Source organism: Lingula anatina, chromosome 8 (genome assembly GCF_051362555.1).
Source record: "Lingula anatina isolate TDL-2025a chromosome 8, LinAna3.0, whole genome shotgun sequence".
NCBI classification, from domain to species: Eukaryota; Metazoa; Brachiopoda; class Lingulata; order Lingulida; family Lingulidae; genus Lingula; species Lingula anatina.
The window spans coordinates 8,245,859-8,264,995 of record NC_141774.1 but is presented as its reverse complement, the minus strand read 5'-3'; the positions used below and the strand labels follow the sequence as shown (position 1 = coordinate 8,264,995).

General features: G+C 37.7%; 2 protein-coding genes across 3 annotated transcripts; one reads left to right on the top strand and one right to left on the bottom strand.

Annotated features, from left to right (window-relative positions):
- The first annotated feature begins 367 nt into the window (after positions 1 to 367).
- Positions 368 to 5,844, top strand: LOC106158934 (tRNA-uridine aminocarboxypropyltransferase 1-like). 2 transcript variants are annotated; one of them, XR_015335721.1, is made up of 6 exons: positions 368 to 429; positions 2,627 to 2,814; positions 3,112 to 3,252; positions 3,776 to 4,628; positions 4,832 to 5,207; positions 5,645 to 5,844. XR_015335721.1 is itself a non-coding variant. In XM_087019401.1 (5 exons), the coding sequence occupies exons 2-5, from the start codon at positions 2,650 to 2,652 to the stop codon at positions 5,083 to 5,085; spliced, it is 1,413 nt and encodes a 470-aa protein (XP_086875527.1). In that variant the 5' UTR covers positions 368 to 429; positions 2,627 to 2,649; the 3' UTR covers positions 5,086 to 5,844. The 2 variants fall into 2 exon arrangements, 1 of the variants encoding a protein (XP_086875527.1); XM_087019401.1 differs by having other exon boundaries at positions 4,832 to 5,844.
- Positions 5,759 to 10,804, bottom strand: LOC106158935 (uncharacterized). Its single transcript, XM_013535062.3, has 5 exons — positions 10,433 to 10,804; positions 8,403 to 8,470; positions 7,312 to 7,418; positions 6,883 to 6,992; positions 5,759 to 6,374 (listed from the first exon to the last, which is right to left on the bottom strand). Exons 1-5 carry the CDS (start codon positions 10,715 to 10,717, stop codon positions 6,060 to 6,062), a joined length of 885 nt encoding a protein of 294 aa, XP_013390516.2. The 5' UTR covers positions 10,718 to 10,804; the 3' UTR covers positions 5,759 to 6,059.
- Positions 10,805 to 19,137: the final 8,333 nt, after the last annotated feature.

Below are 19,137 nucleotides of genomic sequence, written 5' to 3'. Positions count from 1 at the left end.
TTTTTCTTAAAGCATGGCATTTAACAACATCTCAAGTGACCGTTATAAAAAACAAAGTTACATTTGTAAACTTTTAACATAAATCTATTTTCATAGATAACGATAAAAATGAAAAGTGAAAATTTATAAAATTAACCATGCGAAGACTACATTTAATCACTTAGACTTATTATTTTTAATATAAGAAATGATATAAGACATGAGAAAAAAAGATATATGCGCAACTCCAAGATAACCTTAAGTATACAAAGTATTGCAATAATAAATATATATGCAGTTTTGAACAGCCTGAAATGTTATCAGTAAGAACGTCAATGGCTTGATCGAAAACGAGGTCTATCAGGGGAAAGCGAGACGGAAGGTTCTCAAATGTTTGGAGATTAGAAAATTCAGCACGTGGATCTTGGAACGGTTTACACATTTGTTACTGTAAGTTTGAAGTTTACTCTTAGTTATCTGAAGTCACAGTGTCCTTCAATTTAGATAGAATTAAGATTAACGTGCTACATATTTTCGTTATCATGGTAAATAAGGTTTCGGAGAACGCACACCCTAGATAAATGGGCTATGTTGATGGCTTCCTGAAGTTTTCTCTCGATCGCTGTACCTATCTGGTTGAGTAGAAATGGTAGAATCAGTAAAGAATATGTTGAATTTTAGTTACACTTTTATATTTATCCATTATTTGTGTATTTTGAAACATGGTTTTACGAATTATCAGGGAACGACTGGAAAAAGTGGGTACTGATCTCTAACATTTTAAAAAGTTATCTCAGCTGCCCGGCAACCTGATAGTTTCAAAGATCTCTGCAGGGAAACTCACCATTAAAATCAAGCAGGCCTACGTCGTTTCAGCAGTGTGGGGGTATTGATACTTGTTTTTAGCCATCTAGTCATGTTTCACATGAAACAAATAATTTATTAGTAAATCTATCACTTAATTAGCATGAAAATTCATGAGTTAGCACTCCTGTGGAGGGTTCGAACTGACATGTACTGGCTGTCAGTAGGAGTGGTAACACATGAATTTCCGTGCTAATCTATTTCTGAACTTATGTACAGATTGTCTAGTTGATGACATGGCGTCTGACACTCCCCCTCCCTCTTAAACTCCAATCTCAGATTACATGACAAATAGGTGTGTATTCTCAGTACGTATTCTCTAGACTGCCAAAGAAGACAATCACAACAGATGATCCTGGGGTCTACTTGTACAGATCCGCAGATCAAATATGGAGGACCCGTCATTTAAAGCAATAATAACTCTTCCTTTGAGATTCAAAAATCCGCATGAAATACATTGTAAACAACGCATGGAAATATATTCTATTGTATTTTACCACTAAAATGGCCGTTATTGTAGGAAAACTAAAATCTGTGCTTGTCAATAGGGCTTTCGATCACTTTTTTCCGGTCGACAAGTGCATTCGTTGCTAATGACGTAATGGTGTCACGCGGATTCTCGCGTTCATTCGAGACCAAAATAACATGGCGGGAAACCCTCAGACGTAAGTTGCGAGTTTTTGTACAGTGCGTCGGATAACGAAAAGCCCAGAATGGCACACATTGTGGATATAAATGCATTTTTAACAAAAAGACGAATATATCTCATAAATCTTATATAGTGTTGTTGTTGTCTGCTTTTCCCGCGGTTTTAAGTAGGTCACCAGTGACTTTGCAATGTCAGAGAGAGCTCCGTCAGTTAAAATCTCTTAAGAGATTTTAACAAAAAACCGTACGTTTAGGAAAAAAACCCTGGATTAACTTTGAATGCAGGAATGGGGTCGTTGGCCATTGGTAAGTACGGGAAAATTGCCGTTTTTTCCAGGAAAATCCAATTTTTGGCCAAAACGAAGAGTTATTATGACTTTAAGAAGTGCCAGCTAAACTGCTGATAGTCTCCCAGCCTCCACTATGGGCGGCGGTTTATACAAAAATGCAAAACACGATAAGACGTCATCGTTATCAGATCAGTCGAAATGAAAACACGATTAGTCATCGTCGTTATCAGATCAGAAGGCAAAATACGACTAGTAGTCGTCAAAACGCAACTAGTCATCATCAAAACGCAACTAGTCATCATCAAAACTCAATTTGATGCCAGATGGCGCCCATTGTACGAAAATCTAGGCCAAGTCACATGATCCACAGTGATCAAAATGGCGGACGTTATTGAAGCAGCATTATCATATTCCTCGCTCGAACTCGAGAATTATCTCTACGCGTACAATCTAATAAAGATATTATATATATAATAATATCTCGAACTCGAGATAATTCTCGACTTCGAGATATTAGTTGCGTTTTGATGACTAGTTGCGTTTTGATGATGACTAGTTGCGTTTTGATGACTAGTTGCGTTTTGATGACGACTAGTTGCGTTTTGATGACTAGTTGCGTTTTGACGACTACTAGTCGTATTTTGCCTTCTGATCTGATAACGACGACGACTAATCGTGTTTTCATTTCGACTGATCTGATAACGATGACGACTAATCGTGTTTTGCATTTTTGTATAAACCGCTGCCCATACTCCACACACTCCTTCCTTGCAGGGATCTAGCAATTAAACCTAGAAACCATGGTTTAATTTAGTGAAAAAATATTCTTTGAAACTTTCCTTCAGGTACGAGACTTAAGACCAGAGTGATGGAGGAAAATCCATACCCCTATCTTAAGATCAGCGATTTCAGTTGCCTGGAGTCAGTTGACACTAGGAGCCTTTGTCCCAAGTGCAACAAATCCAGGAAATATTACTGTTACACATGCTTCTGCCCTGTGGAAGGATTGCAGGAATCTGTGCCAAAGGTCAAGGTAGGCTCAAGGTTAAGGTCACTTAGTTATTGATGACTAAAAGGTGTATCTTGGCTTCTAAGCTCATCCGTTGTCAGGATATGCAACATCTAGTTGAAATCGCCATAAAATAAAACATGTCATGTGGTGGATTGTCATAAGTGAAATTAAATTGCTTTTTATTAAAATGGGTTGTGTGATTTTGGATAATGTTATATTTATTCATTCACTCATCATTTTGCCATCTTTACACAAGAGACAGTTTTAAACCTTTTACAGTATATTTCTTTACACATACTCCTATTTTGTGCCTTTCAGCTCCCTCTGAAGATTGACATCATAAAACACCGGAGCGAGATCGATGGTAAAAGTACGTCTGCACATGCAGCCACCCTGGCTCCTGATCATGTCTCCGTCTACACATATCCCTGCATTCCTGACTTCCCTGATAAGTCTAGGGTAAGTGAAATTCCCCGTGAGCTGGTCTCAGTTTCATAAAGAGGAATAAGTTAAAAACCAGTCTTTGCTTATATTGTATGACATCTCAGCAATTTTGAATTTTATTAGAAAATCTTATAGGTCTCAGTATTAAAGTGTACATTTTTAATAGTCCAGTGGTTGTCTCTTTTCATAAAGATGTGAAAATAAGGGCTCATTCCCACAGACACCATCTATCTACTTTGATCAATCCAACTCTGGAGACTCTTGCTGATGGCTTAACTGAAAGACACACCTCCTCCCGGTTTTAGTAGAATATAGAAAAGCTGGTTATAATACGAGTACATTGTCACTCAATAAAGCTGATTGCAATTAGCAGGAGTCCTGGCAGAGTTGGATCAATCTATGTAGGCTGGTGCCTGTATGGGAATGAGCTCTAAATCTCCAACTAGACATGCACTCAAGTAGGCAAATTGGCATGGAGCTCACACAATCTACCTTTTATACAGACTTGCAGACATAAAATTTCTGTTTTCTACTGTAGGTGGTGCTAGTGTTCCCAGGAGAAGATTCGGTCACCTTGGAGCAACTTGCTAAGAAGTGCAGAGTGTTGAGGAAACAGCAAGTAGCATCTCTGCCTGGTTTTTCTGTCACAGATGCTGAGAAAAGAAACAAAGGTGACATGAAGAGTGAAAATTCGGAAATATCAAAAGACCAGGTCAAAGGTCAAGATAGTTGTGATGTTGGGCAGAATGAAGGTCCTAAGGTCAAAGGTCATCAGGAACAGACAGTGTCTGAATTGGAAGCTGTGAATGAACACAATGAAAGTTCTACAGAAAAAGACATCTCCGAAAGTTGCAAATTCAGAGATGATGACGGAGAGCCTCCTGTTAAACAGAGACGTATAAGTTCAGACGAAATAACTTCCAATGATAAGAGTATGCAGCACAATACGGAACAGTCTGTAACTCAACAAACGCAATGTGTGGAGTCACAACTACCACAATCAGATCAACCAGATTTGGCTGAAGCATCTGAGAACAGCACCACCCCTCGGGCTGTGTCACACCCGATGCAATCTAGTGATTCACAACTAACACAATTGCACCAAGCTCAGGCCAGAGATGATGAAAAAAGTGACTCTTCAGATCAATGTCAGACAGAACAGTCCCTGAAATCGCAATCAGTATGTAACAAAACTGTAGGAAATAAAAACACTGCTGTTAAGGACCTTTCTCGACTGACGCAATCAGAGGAATCTCACCTAACACATTCAGATTCAGTCACTCCTACAGTGGAAGGAAGAATTATATATGAGGCTCCTTTTGATAGAGTGGTTTTCATAGATTGTACATGGAATCAGACCAAAAGTATCTTCTGTGATGAGAGGCTAAAGGGTAGGGTTTCAATTTGTTTTAAGGCATTCATTGATTTATTTATTTTAGTACAAGTGGACTTTTTGGATGGGCTTGACCTAACGAAAAATGTACATGTAAATCTAATTTACCTTTTAATAATATATGTATTTATAACATTTAACCAGGCTGACTTATGTTAAATTGTTATTATTATTTTTATCATTATTATTATTATTTTCTAGGTTTACGCTGTATTGAGTTGAAGAAGCACAAGACCAAATTCTGGCGCCATCAGCGCAACAAACCTGACACATATCTCGCCACAGTTGAAGCCATCTACTACTTCCTGCGTGAATATCATGATCTCTTTGTTGATGCAGAGTACAATGGCCAATATGACAACATGCTTTTCTTCTTCGCATTTATGTATCAGAAAATCAAGAATTTATTTGATGGTGGAAAAAATCTAAAAGCGTATCAAAAACCAAATAACTAACTTAGAGTGATAACTTTATGTGGTGAGATCTCTGAAACCCTTGCCATATTCTTTAAAGTTTTCCTGTCTTGGATTTGCCCACCATGTCTTCCTGTACATTTCAGAGGAAACATCAACATCAGGTACTTTTATTTTTATGGTATTTTTTTTTTAGGTCAGAATTGGGGAAAATAAGCTTACGTAGACATAGAAAATACTATGGGTTTGGGGCATATGGGGTGGATATAAATGGACTTTTACCTTAGAGAGATGACCTAACTGCATATAGTTGTAGTTTTTTTCTGTAGTTAGTTCATACTGCAGTCTTTTACTTTCATGCACTTACATGTCTTAAAAAATTACAAAGACATCAGATAAAACTGGCCAAAGCTTTTGTTAAGCTTGGGAGACTTTTGAGTGACATGCATCTCTTACCTATATTTGTTGTGAATTAACACGTGTACTGCAGGATTTTTCTGTGACTGTTGTGTACTTACACAAATTTTAATTGTAAAAGTAAAATTGCAAAGATATTATGCAGTCTATGCTAGGAATTATATTAATTCCTTGGTCTTTGTAGGTTGTACTTGTAACAAGAACTGAGAATAGTTTCACCTGTTCTCTCAGTAGATGGCTGAAATATCCAAGAGGTAGACACAACGTCGTCATTTAGACTAAATTGTAAGTCCAGTAATAGATATAAATAACTTTATTTATGTAAAATTATGAAGACATAAGAAAGTACTGGTTGAACAATTTCAATAAAATTTTGGAAACGGCTTTTGTTTCATTTTTTGAAGTTGGTACAAATAAATTTTACGATCTTGCTCATAGTACGTTATAACTCGACCTGCAGATGTCGCACATTCACCATAAAAAGATAGTTAAACAAAATTACAAATGTGTCAGAAAGTGAGAATTTATAGACGTAGAATATATGACAACCATGAGAAGCTAAAATGGACGCAGTTTCCTCTTCAATTTTCTCTTGCTGATTACGTGAAAGAAAGACTTGCCCACGAGGGACAATTTTCTGGCTTTTTCCGCAAAGAAAAATAGCCCCCGTTTCTTTCCGGTAAAATCATGGCATTAACCGTTCTCGCATTTTGTTTTTCAACGTAAAAATGATCCAGTTCCATTTTGTAATGCCTTAAGGTTTCCGATTCCCATTCCAGAGATTTAACATAGCTGCCACCGTCCTCCTCTTCATCGCTGGACATAAAGTCTTTCACAAGTATTTCTTCCACTTTCTTTTTCTCTTCCTCGCTCCAATCTATGTCCTTGAGGGCAGTTTGTCTTCTGGATAATTTCTGTAAAATTTCAAAGATGTACAAATTACATTAGTGATAAAATCAATACAAAACCTTGAAACAAAAATTAAAGCTTGTTCACCTTGGTGGTTAGGGAAGAATGTGGACATTTGAAGAAAAAAAATGCGCGCATAATGGTCTTACGCTCAATGTGCCTAAAATATTTACGAAATATTATTGACGAGATCGTAACTGGCTTATTGAACAAATTTGTCACGGATATTTATTAAATCCAGAGATCATATATCTAATCGATTACTTATTAAATACTTATTAGTAATTTAAAAAAAATAACTATAAAATACCTTAGTCAAAAAAGTTCTTCATAGTTAAAATATAAAAAACAAGTAAGCCCGGATAATGTATCGTTTATTTATTATTTGAGGCTTTGATAAAAATAAGCTAAATGAGTGTGTAAACCAAATAATTTCTCCATTGTGTAGGGCAAAATTTTATCCATATTTTTTAATTTGGTCGAGCCCAGGCAATAGAGGATACCCATACGTACCCTTTTCAGCCTTTCGTTCCTCCTAATCCGCTCCCTGTGTCTGTCTTTTGTTCCTTCATTGCTTCTCTTAAAGTCGTCTCTCAGTGAACGGTAGTAAACACGACACGCCGCTGAAATAAAAACATGAGACTTTTTCTTGAATTATAGATAGCACCATATATTGTTTCTCAGTAATCTTTTTCTACTGATTTTATTATACTAACTATAATTATATTTTTTGACAATACAGCAAAAACATCAAAGGTTGTTCATAATTTCTTCAAAACCGTGTTTTTGTCAAAAAACGCGTTTTTATGAGCATACTCCGATAAAAGGTGAAATCAGTGATAAATTCATTATAATAGTAAATGAATGACCGATATCACAGCCTTCAACATAGAGGTGTAACAATCACGTTTAATAACGAGAAACGTGTAGCCTGAAACCTACCATTTATCATGGGTTCAGACCACTTGGGCGTTCCATCTTGTGAATATTTCCTCCTTATTTCTGTAACTACGGCCTCAGTGACGGCCAGGTTGGGTGGAGCAGTAAAGCTGAAAAAGTAAGATTAAAAATAGGGTTGAGTGATTTAAATTGGATCTCTATACGTCCCTGCACCGTTAACACTCCCAGTCCCGTTAAAATAAAATTTAATTTAAAACATAAATTTAATACAAACTCCTTACTGAGAATATTGTAATTGTCACCCATATTGTAATTGGCTGGGTAGAGGAGCAAGGAAGTAACGGTGCTAGATACATCGTAATTTTGCTTGGTAACGATGCGGCGACGTTGTTTCTGAGGTGTCCCCTTCTCCCTTCCAAAACAGTATTACCCCCCCTCCCCCCTCCAACTGGTAAAAGCACTAAATTTTTAAAGATACATACAAAGTCAATTTTTTGTCATAAAAACCAACCAAATGCCAGCATATACTTTCAAGTAGTATAACTAAGAGAATTACCAAAAGGCATTGTTTAATTTTACCCGAAAGTGATGTCCGAAAAGATTTTTCTGCTAGCATTCTACGCTGTACGTCAAAGGGGCAGAAAAGTAGGTCACGAAAGTAGGTTAAATTGACAACCAAAAATTTAAAGAAAGGAGCAGTCTAGAGCTCTTTTATGGTTGATCGGGTGATGTATTCATTTATCCCTTCGCATGTCGAATTTATTAGAGTCGTATAAGAAACTAGTAGAAGTGGTTTATATGTGTTACTGGGAATCCACGCTCCACCGATGCTCGGTTCGTATGTACCTTTAACTGTATATACCTAAATAGCTATCTAAGAAGCAACGAGACGGGGAGTGAGTAACAGTGTTGGCAATATCGTAATTTTGCTGGGGGGAGTAACGCGGACGTTACTTCTAACATGCCCCCTTCTTCCCTCCAAAACAGTTTGCCCTACATGTTACAGTGAAATTGTTCTCGACACATTCTATTTCATATTTGGTTTTAAAAACATTTCGGAAAAACATCCCCCCCCCCTTTTGTGAAGCAAGATCATACATTTACTATGCAGCAAGACTGCGAGCGCACCATACCTTTGCTCAAAATCCCAGCCGACAGAGCTGTGCCTAATTATTGTCCGATAGGTGTCTCTCAAAGCCGTCTGGTGGGAGGCAAAAAGAAAATGTTTCATTAGCCTTCAGTGTAATGTATAGCTGATGCACAAATATATATAATATAAGTGTGTTATTTACAAAAAATCGATAAATCTCTCTGGTGAATTTATCTAAGTTATCTTAATCAATGCAAATGTAAGTTCTATTGCGGTGTCTATTAGTGCTTGAGTAGTGACAATTTTTAATTCACAACATTCTTGATATTATCAAATATGAACAATTAAACTAAAAGGAGGTCAAAAACTATTGATAAGTAAATTCCCCTGCCTTTTTTAATCCTGGAAAAATCAGTATAAATATGTACTAAGAAATATTGCGTTTTGATTTAAAAAAAGTAAATCAAATTCTATATTGGACACTCATGTACAAATGGTATGAGTTCCAGTGTCGTATATATCCCATAGACCTCATCAAGGATTTGAGCTTCGTTGTGTTTGTGATTCATTTTCCATTCTTTATTAACTGAAGCGAAAACTGGACAAATCAAAATATAAACTTTGATATTGCATATTAACTTGGCCATGGGAAGATATGGTCTCTATATATTTACAACCGTGAGGGACTTGCATCTTCACATTCCCAAATGGCATGTCCCGCTTGCTGTAAGACAACGCCATGCGTGAAGTCTATTTTCACTTGACGTTCTGGCTGACCGCCTCATTTCAATAGCTAAACTATGGCAGACAATTTTAGCCTTGCAGCAGCTATTCTGTCCCAGTAGTGATGCTAAAAACTGTAAATACCAACCCATTTACCAGGTCTGAAAGGGGTATTACATGTGCTGAAACCGCCAACTCTTAACGCATGTACCGGAGCGGAAACGAGTATTAAAGTTGATAAAAGCTGTCGATATATAAGCGCCTTTACTCTGAGCGGATATTCTTTTGTAAAGGTCGTTGCAATTATAATTTCCTCAGCGTGAATAGAAAGCCTGTGTAAAGGCTTAGTATGGTGCGTCTCACATTTTTCAGATGGCGGTTAGACAAGTCATGGAGAGTGCAGGCTTTTATCATTTCTAAAGAGCTTTCCGCATCTGACTGGTTTCTAAAGGGCATTTTCAGAGTCATCTCCTGAACCGTAAAGTAGTGGGTCTTTTTGTGCTGTGGTACACTGTTACAATCACTGTAATATAAAGTTAGAATTGGTGTACTGTAGAAATGTTGTCATCTTTGTCCCTTAAATTTTCTATCATTTCATTGATTAATTGTACCTTATATGTCAAGGCGAATTCTAGTATGCCCATAGCTAGCTGTTGGCGTCTTCATGTTATTTTCTACGTACAAGCAGTCTAATATTTACATTAGTCATAAAAAGCGTTTTAATGCTTATACACCATTATACGCCCTTATATTACTTATCAGTTCAAAGTTCTGTCGTCCTGAGTTCCAGAGGACACTGAAAATTCACCTTCTTCCTCCTTTCATTACATAAGAAACGGTTGCAGGCCCGTAGCCAGCAATTTCAATGGGGGGCGGAGGAGTGGGGGGGAGGGTTTCTTTTTCGGAAAAAGTGGATCTTTTACCATCCTTCGCGTACCTAGATAAATTTTTACCCAGAGGGGACCTTTTCAATTTTTTTCTTTGTAATATTACTTCTTATACTTATTGGTGTAATATTCGTGTTGCACAGCTAGTATACACGTCCCATATCAAAACATCTTATTTAGCTTTTCGTATTAAATCAAATATTGTAAACCACCGGCTCGGTTGCCTCTTGATATCACTCTTTTCACTTCTAGTAGCTCGATCATGTAGCTAGTGCATATTGTAGCTATTTGGGGGAGGGGGGGGAGGCACCCGGTTCGACAGGGATTCGAACCCAAGGACTCTTGCAAACCGTGCGACTGCCCTTGCCAACTAGGCTACCAAGCCCGGGCCCACCCCGACCAGCCACTACAATATTGACCATGGAAGTACACTGAATTATAAGGAAGTCAATTTACAACTCACTCTGCACTCCTTGTCGACGCTAAGACTCTCCGAGCTGCCCCTCTTTCTCTTCCCAGAATAGGGGCTGGGGGGATCGGACTGATCGGACGCCCCCCTCTCCACCAGGGCTTTGAGCAGGTTTATGATGGACTGCTGTTGTCTGTTGTTTTCCTCCATAAGCTGTACAAGTTTTTGGCCAGTGTCTCCTTTGAAGACGACGACATAGTCACTGGAGTCGCTAATATCATCTAAAATCGTCTTACTTGTACGACTTCCAGTGTGATTAGACGTTGACTCTCTGTCCATGGTGGTTATTGAAGCTTACCTATCAAGACCGATCTAAATGTACTGCGGCGTGATTGCCCTGTACGTAGTAGCTTTGTTCAATATAAGTGACCTATTTCATTTATTTCATTGACCAATCGCTGGCTGTCAATCTTAGGCAACTCTAAGCCAATCGGCGCACGGTGTTTTTTTTTTTTTTTGGGTTTTCACACCTCCATCGTGCTCGAAATCCGCGTTGACAATGAGAAAAGGGGATTTTCTGGTAAAATTGTTTATAAGGGTGTTAATTACTTCGTTAATGTCAGGGGATTGCTCCCCTGTATTACTCATACATGCACGATTAAATTAATCTTTTACTTTCCTTTTCTCTTTCTTTTTAAGACAATATATAGAGGCCTAGACAAATGCGCTATCTGTTTTCAACAGTCAATAAAAAGGCTTGAGTCATGCATGTCGATGCATCGAACATTTGACCACTACAACTACAAAATAGACAAGGAAAAGCCTACTCTGTCGCAACTTTATATAACACATAAAACACAGAGTAGTAGGGCCTACCAATAAGAGTAGGATACACAAGCTGCTTGGTGATGACACAGATTTTATTTCACCTCATACAGTGCTGAAAATCAGAAAAGCCATTTATGCTGAAATGAAGTTAAGTTCAACGGAAATTACTCAGCTACCATCTGCAGCAGTAGTGTGGTGTATATATTTCAGCGGATTCACACCACCCGTTTTGCTGGTATCGGAAATACGTCCCGCGGGAATTGTTTAGGAAATCTCTCCCTTGTCACCCTGGGTTTTAGATTCGTCTCAAAACTCACGTTTCTAACATTTATGTATTTGTATATATTTCCTGTGACAGCGAAATGTGGTTTTAATACCCATCAAAACCTCCATTTTCCTGATGAAATCTGACTGTCAGCAGACCAAAGATGGGCTGCTAAAATCTCAGCTGATTTTCGAAAGCTTTATTTGTTTACTTTACTTGTTTACTGTGACAGAAGAGGCAGCACGTTCGGAGGCTGGCATGCGCATGGATTTACTGTGAATCAACCCCTTCCAAATAAATACATAAAATACTTGTGATCTCGAAACGTAGTTTGAGTACTACACGAAGCACAACTCTAAGAGGGCATATCAGATGCAGAAACTTTTTATTAAACTATTTATTTAGTTTGAAATTTTAAGTAAAATATGTAAACCATTGGTTTGGGTCTGCTAGCGCCCCCTGGCGGCACACTGATAAGTGACGACGGAGAGGTGAGTTTTTATGGACCTCTTAAACGCAGGGTGCGATTGCTCACTTTCCGCCACATTTCCGCTCTGGCTCAGAGGGGTTTCGTTTTCTGTCGTTATAGCGTTATCGGTTACAGTTCTGCTTGCTGTCATTAAGGTCTTTATTGATGCCTGGGAATTCCAAACGGGCTCTTCACCTAAAATAAAATAATAAAAAAAAAACAATACCCTGTAACAACATATTGGATAAGTATGCTGACGATAAGAAGAAGGCGTATATTAAGTATCACATGGAGGACCAAGCCTGAGTTTCAGGTAATACTGGACACTAACCTCTGGTAGCGGCAGCTGCGTGCAGATATTGCAAGTTTTTTCAACATAAGGCTCACTAAACATCACGTAAGCTCCCTGCAATCAGATTGGCTGCAACAGCCGTGGGTAAAGTTTTCAAGCGCAGCTTCTGACGTTTCGTATTTTGGGTGTTTCAAAAGATGTAAATCGCCCTTTTCAAATTTGTAACTTATCTGAAAATTTAACTGCTGACGGGACAACTAAAAGGCTCTTATCAATGCTTTTCTTCCGTAACTATTTAAAAATGTTTTGCAGCAGATTTAAAGGTTAATTTTTGTTATTCCTCACTGAACTTAGGAATATTGTTTTACATACCGTACTCGGATTAAGAATGTGTACATTTACCCCGTGGACCATTTGAAGATTACACTGCGATTAATGCGGTGGAAAATACAATAGAGAGAGTGTATAATGATAGGGTCGCTAAACGATTGTTGACGGCATATAGTAACTAGCCTAATCCCTTGGTCGCCTGGGTAGCCACGCCCCCTTAGAGTACTTATGTAAACAAACGGTCTCCCGTAGCGAACTATCCTTTTGTTCAACAGCTTCGCGCGTGCAGCTGATTATGTATGTAGTGACACTATAGCTAACTGCATATAAATTTGTGCTAGCTGTTATTTGATTCATTCTGCTGTGTCAGATGTTGTGGATCAGCCCACTGGTTCGTTGACTTCTGTTTTTCTGAAGATTGGTGGTGCAGATTTTGAGTGCTTAATTATGTACCCTCCTTCTAACAAGAGAAAGGGGAAGGGAGATAAAAAGAGAGAGTGTCAAATGAAACGGGTTATGAGTAATACATTACATTAAATAAAGGGACTCGCGGTGGAAGAAACGATAGACTGTTTTGCATCAAGGTATGCCATTATAATCCGACATGGCCCATAACATGATCCATAACATGACTCATTGTTGTATGCCTTATATTTGTGCCGACTAATATTTTACTCTCGTTCATTTCGTGAAACTATTTCCTTAAAATAAAGTTTTGCCTGTATAAATTAACTTTGTGACATGAAGTAATTAATAAAACGCGCCTGTTGAAAAGGGGGCTTTTCGTAACTAATAAAGGTTCACTATTCAGAAAAATATCGTCGCCGTTCGTCGCCGCTACCTTCAGGAAAGCGTACCCTCCGCGTGGATCACCGGCATTTTTGATTATCTGACAAATTAGGGCAATTTACGTTTTAGCTAATAATTCTGAATTTACTAATATTTTGGACTAAATTCGATGTCAGATTCATAGCAATGACGGAGAGCCGACAGAGTAACTGTTTAATTTTCTAAACTAATCAAACTAGAACGCGTGGCGATAAAATGTGTCGCTAGATCTTGTAAACACTCAGCGAAATGCACCTAGTGACTATATTCAATGTGCCGTCACTTAATTGCTTTCTCGATTTCATTAATTGACGATAGTAATTGCAGATAACAAGGAAGAGGAAATGCTGAAGACAAAACAACGTCGGGTCTTTGTGTGACTTTCTCCCTAAACACTTTTTATGTTGATGTCAAAGAAAAAGGAGTCTAGATAGCGATTATTTAAACCACTGCTGCTGCTTTTGCAGGTAGACTTCCTCGTTTATCATTTAAATGCTCCCCTCCCCCAGCAGACCCAACTTGATGCATGTACGTCTTGGTAGCTATAGTACAGATCTTGGTTCAAGTAATGAAAGGTTTAAGCACAAAACGATAATTTGAGGCTATTTTTTCATTCAAGACAAAATAAAGTATCTATGGTGTGTGACAATAGGGACTTTACAAAGCTTAAATTGTCCTTAAATATATATTCCAGTAGCATAGGCGAGCGACGTAATTGTAACCTCAACTTGAGGTATCCTCGATGAAAGCGGAGTACAAAAATTAACTTTTTTAAATATCGATTACAACATGCTGTACAATGATATTGAGACTAAATGGTTTAATGGACTTCTTTGCCTTAAAAGCAATTCATTTCAAAATTAAAAGAAACAGTTTTTTTGGGGAGCGCGGGTAGACAGTTTACGTCAGGTGATTCGTTAAAGTCGAGGAGTGTTTCACTATCAAATGTGTAAATCATATATGTCATAAAACACTATAAGAAAGTTTTTGTTACGATCTGCAACATTTGTTCATTTATATAGCAGGGCGAAGTTAAAGCCAGAGGTAAATAGAACCTAATACCGTAATCCTCCTCGTCCATTTATTTAAATCGTATCAAAACGTTTGATACACAATGTTCATTAAATTGATAATTTTAGCGATTTATTAAAACCATATTGGTACATAAAAGTTTAAGATTAGCATAAGTTAAGCAACAACCAGTAGAAGAACAACACCCTTTTTAAATGAGGCAAGACACCCTCTTCACACTGATTATAACCTTGAGAAAGACATTATGCAACTTAAGGTAAAGGAGTTCTTTCATCTCGTGTGTGAATACAACACATTCTTTGTCACTTTTACAAGACAATGGAGGCGAGCAAGTAGAATTATTACAATACACAATAAAAAGGGCATTAGTATAGAAAGCTTACTTCGGGTCAGCCCTTTGCTTGTTCGAATGAAAGAGATACCTGTAGATATCGCGCCGCGACTCCTTTTATTAAACCTTCGTGTGTTTGTGTAAAAGTGTGAAAGACAGGCAACGGTCTTTAGTCGCTGTTGATATTGTTCGCGATTAATATTGAAGTATAACTCCTCCGCCTGCATGTAAACGTGTTACTTTTCCCCATGTTCTCTATATTTCTATTAGGTGGTTGAGACAATGGGATGAGATCGATAAAAGTAAAGGTTAATCTAAACAATTAGATGCGATTTTTGTGAAATGACTTATTAAGTGATGTGCATGTACCTAGCATGTTTAAATTCTTGAATTTCTAATTTGTTAAATCTTTCATACACGGCCTCATATATGTATTACTCTCAGGCCTTCGATATTATTGTGTTACACGGGACTCCTGGAAACCTGAAGCACAGGTCTACGGAGTCTTGTTATCCTTCATGCAGTTTTATGGCTGGGTTGAACACTGCGAAGTAGAAACAGGCTTTACTTAGCTTTACTTGATGCACGACAGTTTAAACAAAACCAGTCTGCAAGGCTTGCTTTGATTTGGCGTTACCCTTACACTGGTTTAAAAGGAACAAATATAAATATGTTCGATGGATTAGATGCCGGCTTTGTTATATTTTAACATTTGCATTTGCACAGTTACACAGATAATATTTTTAAGTTTTCTGTTGTTCAGCACGCATTATAGGCGAGTAGCTAAATAGTGACGGTGATCAATCCAAGCTCAATCTTGGCAAGTATCGTTTACAAAATAGATCATGTTGAATAAACTTAATTACGCTTTAATAAATAATCAACACATGGTTCGGTTATTGTCACTTGAAAGCTTTCGATCAAAGACGTTCAATGAAATCACAAATCATTTGACGATTAAAAAATGGACATGTTCAAGGGGCAGTTTTTGTTTCAGATAAAGGGACTTCAGGTTCAGGTAGAGGGTGCAGTTACGTGTTTCATCGGATGATAGCATCACGCCCTAGGTCTAAGCGAGTTGAATAGAAGCTTTTTATCCAAACATCCTATTCCTAACTACTGAGTTAGGACAAAGGTCTAGTAACATGCACTGTGCAATTACTATTAATGGATCAGACGCATACTTGATTGTTTTTCCTCTGGTGTCGCACGTATGCATCCTTTCTTGAGTGATCTAAAACAAGTCGCTAGTGTACCATGTTTCTCACTGTAGCAAAATACGTTCGACATGGTGTTTCTGAACGGCAGCCGGAGACACAGTAATTGTATAGGCATGCTTTAAGCTTGTTCGAGAGACAATAACAGTCGGGTTTAACAATATATAGCGACCATAGTAAGACCCCCTCCTATTTAACTGATGATTTACACTTTTAATTGACCGTACTTTCGTATATTGTATGATCATACAGCCAGACTTCCCCCTGTTGCACGTTGTAGTTGGATTGTCATTGCGCCTATGTCAATGCACCTCATTTAATTTCAATATTATAATATAAGCATAATATAAGTAATATGTTATTTCCTTATTCCTCTTTCATTATCATTCATGTTTTATAAATACTTGAACGCTTGAATGCAGATATTTCAAATTAAAACGTAAGTACATAAATAAATAATACATTTATAAATTAATGCAATAGGAATTTTTTTAGACAGATTGATGCTGACGCTCATGCATTTCAACCAAACAAACAATAATTAGTTCAATTTTTGACTGCGGAAATTTCATATAGGATGAAATAACTGATAACAAATTTAACTAGCAGTTTGTTAGCAACACTAAAAACCAGCTGCGCGTGCCAAACTAGTGAACAAAAGGACAGTTCGCTTCGCGTGGCACGCCTTAGCATGGGTTTAGCCTCTTCAAGCTATAATCCTATCGCCGCAACAAACAATAGGGACCTTCTGGCTGATGCATCCTGCTGTTAATTACACCTAGTTACAGCGGATTGTCCCGCTCGCGCTGGGCCACAGAAACCGGCGTCATGGGGTTCACACGTATTAAGTATTGTGTTATTCCACCTAAGCTATTGTGTTTGTGCGTTCGAATTTTGAAGGGATTTATACGGCCCTCCATTGTTTGTCCGCCCCCTTCTATTCACAAGATAGGGATTAAAACATTTCGAACGTGGTTACACCGGTGTACAACGGAAACAAAATTATTCCGACCACTGTAGGTAAGATGAATTGAAGTATACATGCGTGTATTTACCTATTTATTGTCTGAGAGACATGACCCAGTCAATACAGTTACCATGTCGACATGTCGCCACCTCGTCGCACTGACAGTGACAAGAAACGAAGACCGTCCAAGGATTCGCCGGCGAACTGGGAGCGACAAAATCGTACAAGGCCGTGGCCACCCCTCTGTTGCACACGTCATTGTAGGTGGCATTTATAGAGGGCGTCACAGGGCAGGGGGCACTGGGCGCAGCGCAGCTGCACGCCTTCAAGGTACCGTCTCGTTGAAGCACAACGAGAGGGCGACCATCTTTCGTGAGGTTGCCAATCTTGCACATCGATTCCACCGAGGTCGGGTCGTCTATGGCAGTACCATCTTGTCCATCCTGCGTGCCGGGTGCGGGTAAAGTAGCTACGAGCAAGAGGCCTGCACATGCCGTGGTCACGATCAAGTTGACGGAGGGCAGCATCTTCCTTTAGTCGTCTGTTGTGTGCGTGTTCGTTTACCGTGACAAGTTATACTTCTATGGGATATCTTGCTTATTTGCTCATAATATATACCAAAACTACTGCGTATATATATATATATATATATATATATATATATATATATATATATATATATATATATATATATATGTAAATGCACAAGTTACGTATAAGCATTTAAGTGAATGACATAAACTTAAATTGCTGCTGTATGTGGAACCAAATTAATATATTGATCGAAAATTTGACAACCAATAAATGTGACTATTAAAATTCTCTAAACGGGCCACCACTTCAGAATATAAAATTACTTTCCTCCGTTCCGGCCACCCAGAAACACTTCATAAAGCATTCTCCTCGTCAACGGGGTTACTGATCAAATTAAAACATCGATATATTATTTGTAAAAAATAAATAAAAAAGGAAAAAATACATCACTAAACTTTGCGATTAGTAACCCAATTAATTCCAGCATCTAAATTTTTATTGCAATGATAATTTTAAGTTGGAGTTTAGGCTGGAAACATGTATATCAAACCTTATTTTTGATACAAAAAGTGTTTTGTTTAAATTAATTATTTGTAAATTGAGATTTTAACAACAACAACAAAAAAGTAATAATGATAATATTTTTTAATGTTAAGGTTAAAGAATAGCACAGCGACAGTCGGGTTTACAATCAAGGACACACACACACACACACACACAGTCCGCTCCCCCCTTTTCAGGATATTTCCGTTCTACCATTGCTAAATGAACAATTTGTTAATTTCTCATCCGGCCCATCCTGCTGTCCACGATGAAATAGGTCTAAAAATTTTAATTTCTATCATTTATCATCATCTGAAGACCAATTATATTTTCAACAGCCTGTTCCATTACAATTTCACATAAAGCGTAATTGAAAGATTGCTTTAGTACAGTAAATGTATTATACTAATAGGAAATTCTTTTAAGGACCTTGGGCAGAAACTTGAGAGGGGGGGGGGTTAGAATGAACGAATTATGTTAAAAGGTACCAGAAAAGTTGCCTCAAAGGGGCCGTTTTCTGAAAAATAGTGGGCCTATGACGGGTGACACTTCGATACAAAAGAGGAGACTGTATTTGTACTCATACGATTAACTGTCTCTACACAAACTTGTGTGACTGTATACGTGCGTATGTATGGTTCAAATCTGTAAAAATAAATATGCTTAAATAACTGACAAAAACCCTAGAGCACATTATATATATATAGATATAAAGAAACAAACAGATAAATAAATATTAATAAAGTGAATACATTAAATAATAAAGAAAAATGACACACTTCTTTTGAAATTATCCACGAGTCCACACCCAAATTTTACTGAGACTTGTAAATATATATATACCTAAAACTAAATTTTAACTCAATATGAATTTAATAGTAACAATGACAGTTGTATAAAGTAAAGTAAATGAAACTTACAATTTTATGTCCTCTTTTGTATGACAAAATTCTAGCTTCTTAGGTGTCTGCATAAAAATCAACTGCTTGCTTCTAAGGTGTCTGTGTAGTGAACTGCTCACTCTAGGTGGCATTGTCTATTATTCAATAGGGGTGTGTGGACTATACTAAACTGAAGGGATGGTAGGTTATGTCCTTTACAGGGTTTATACGTGAAACTAGGC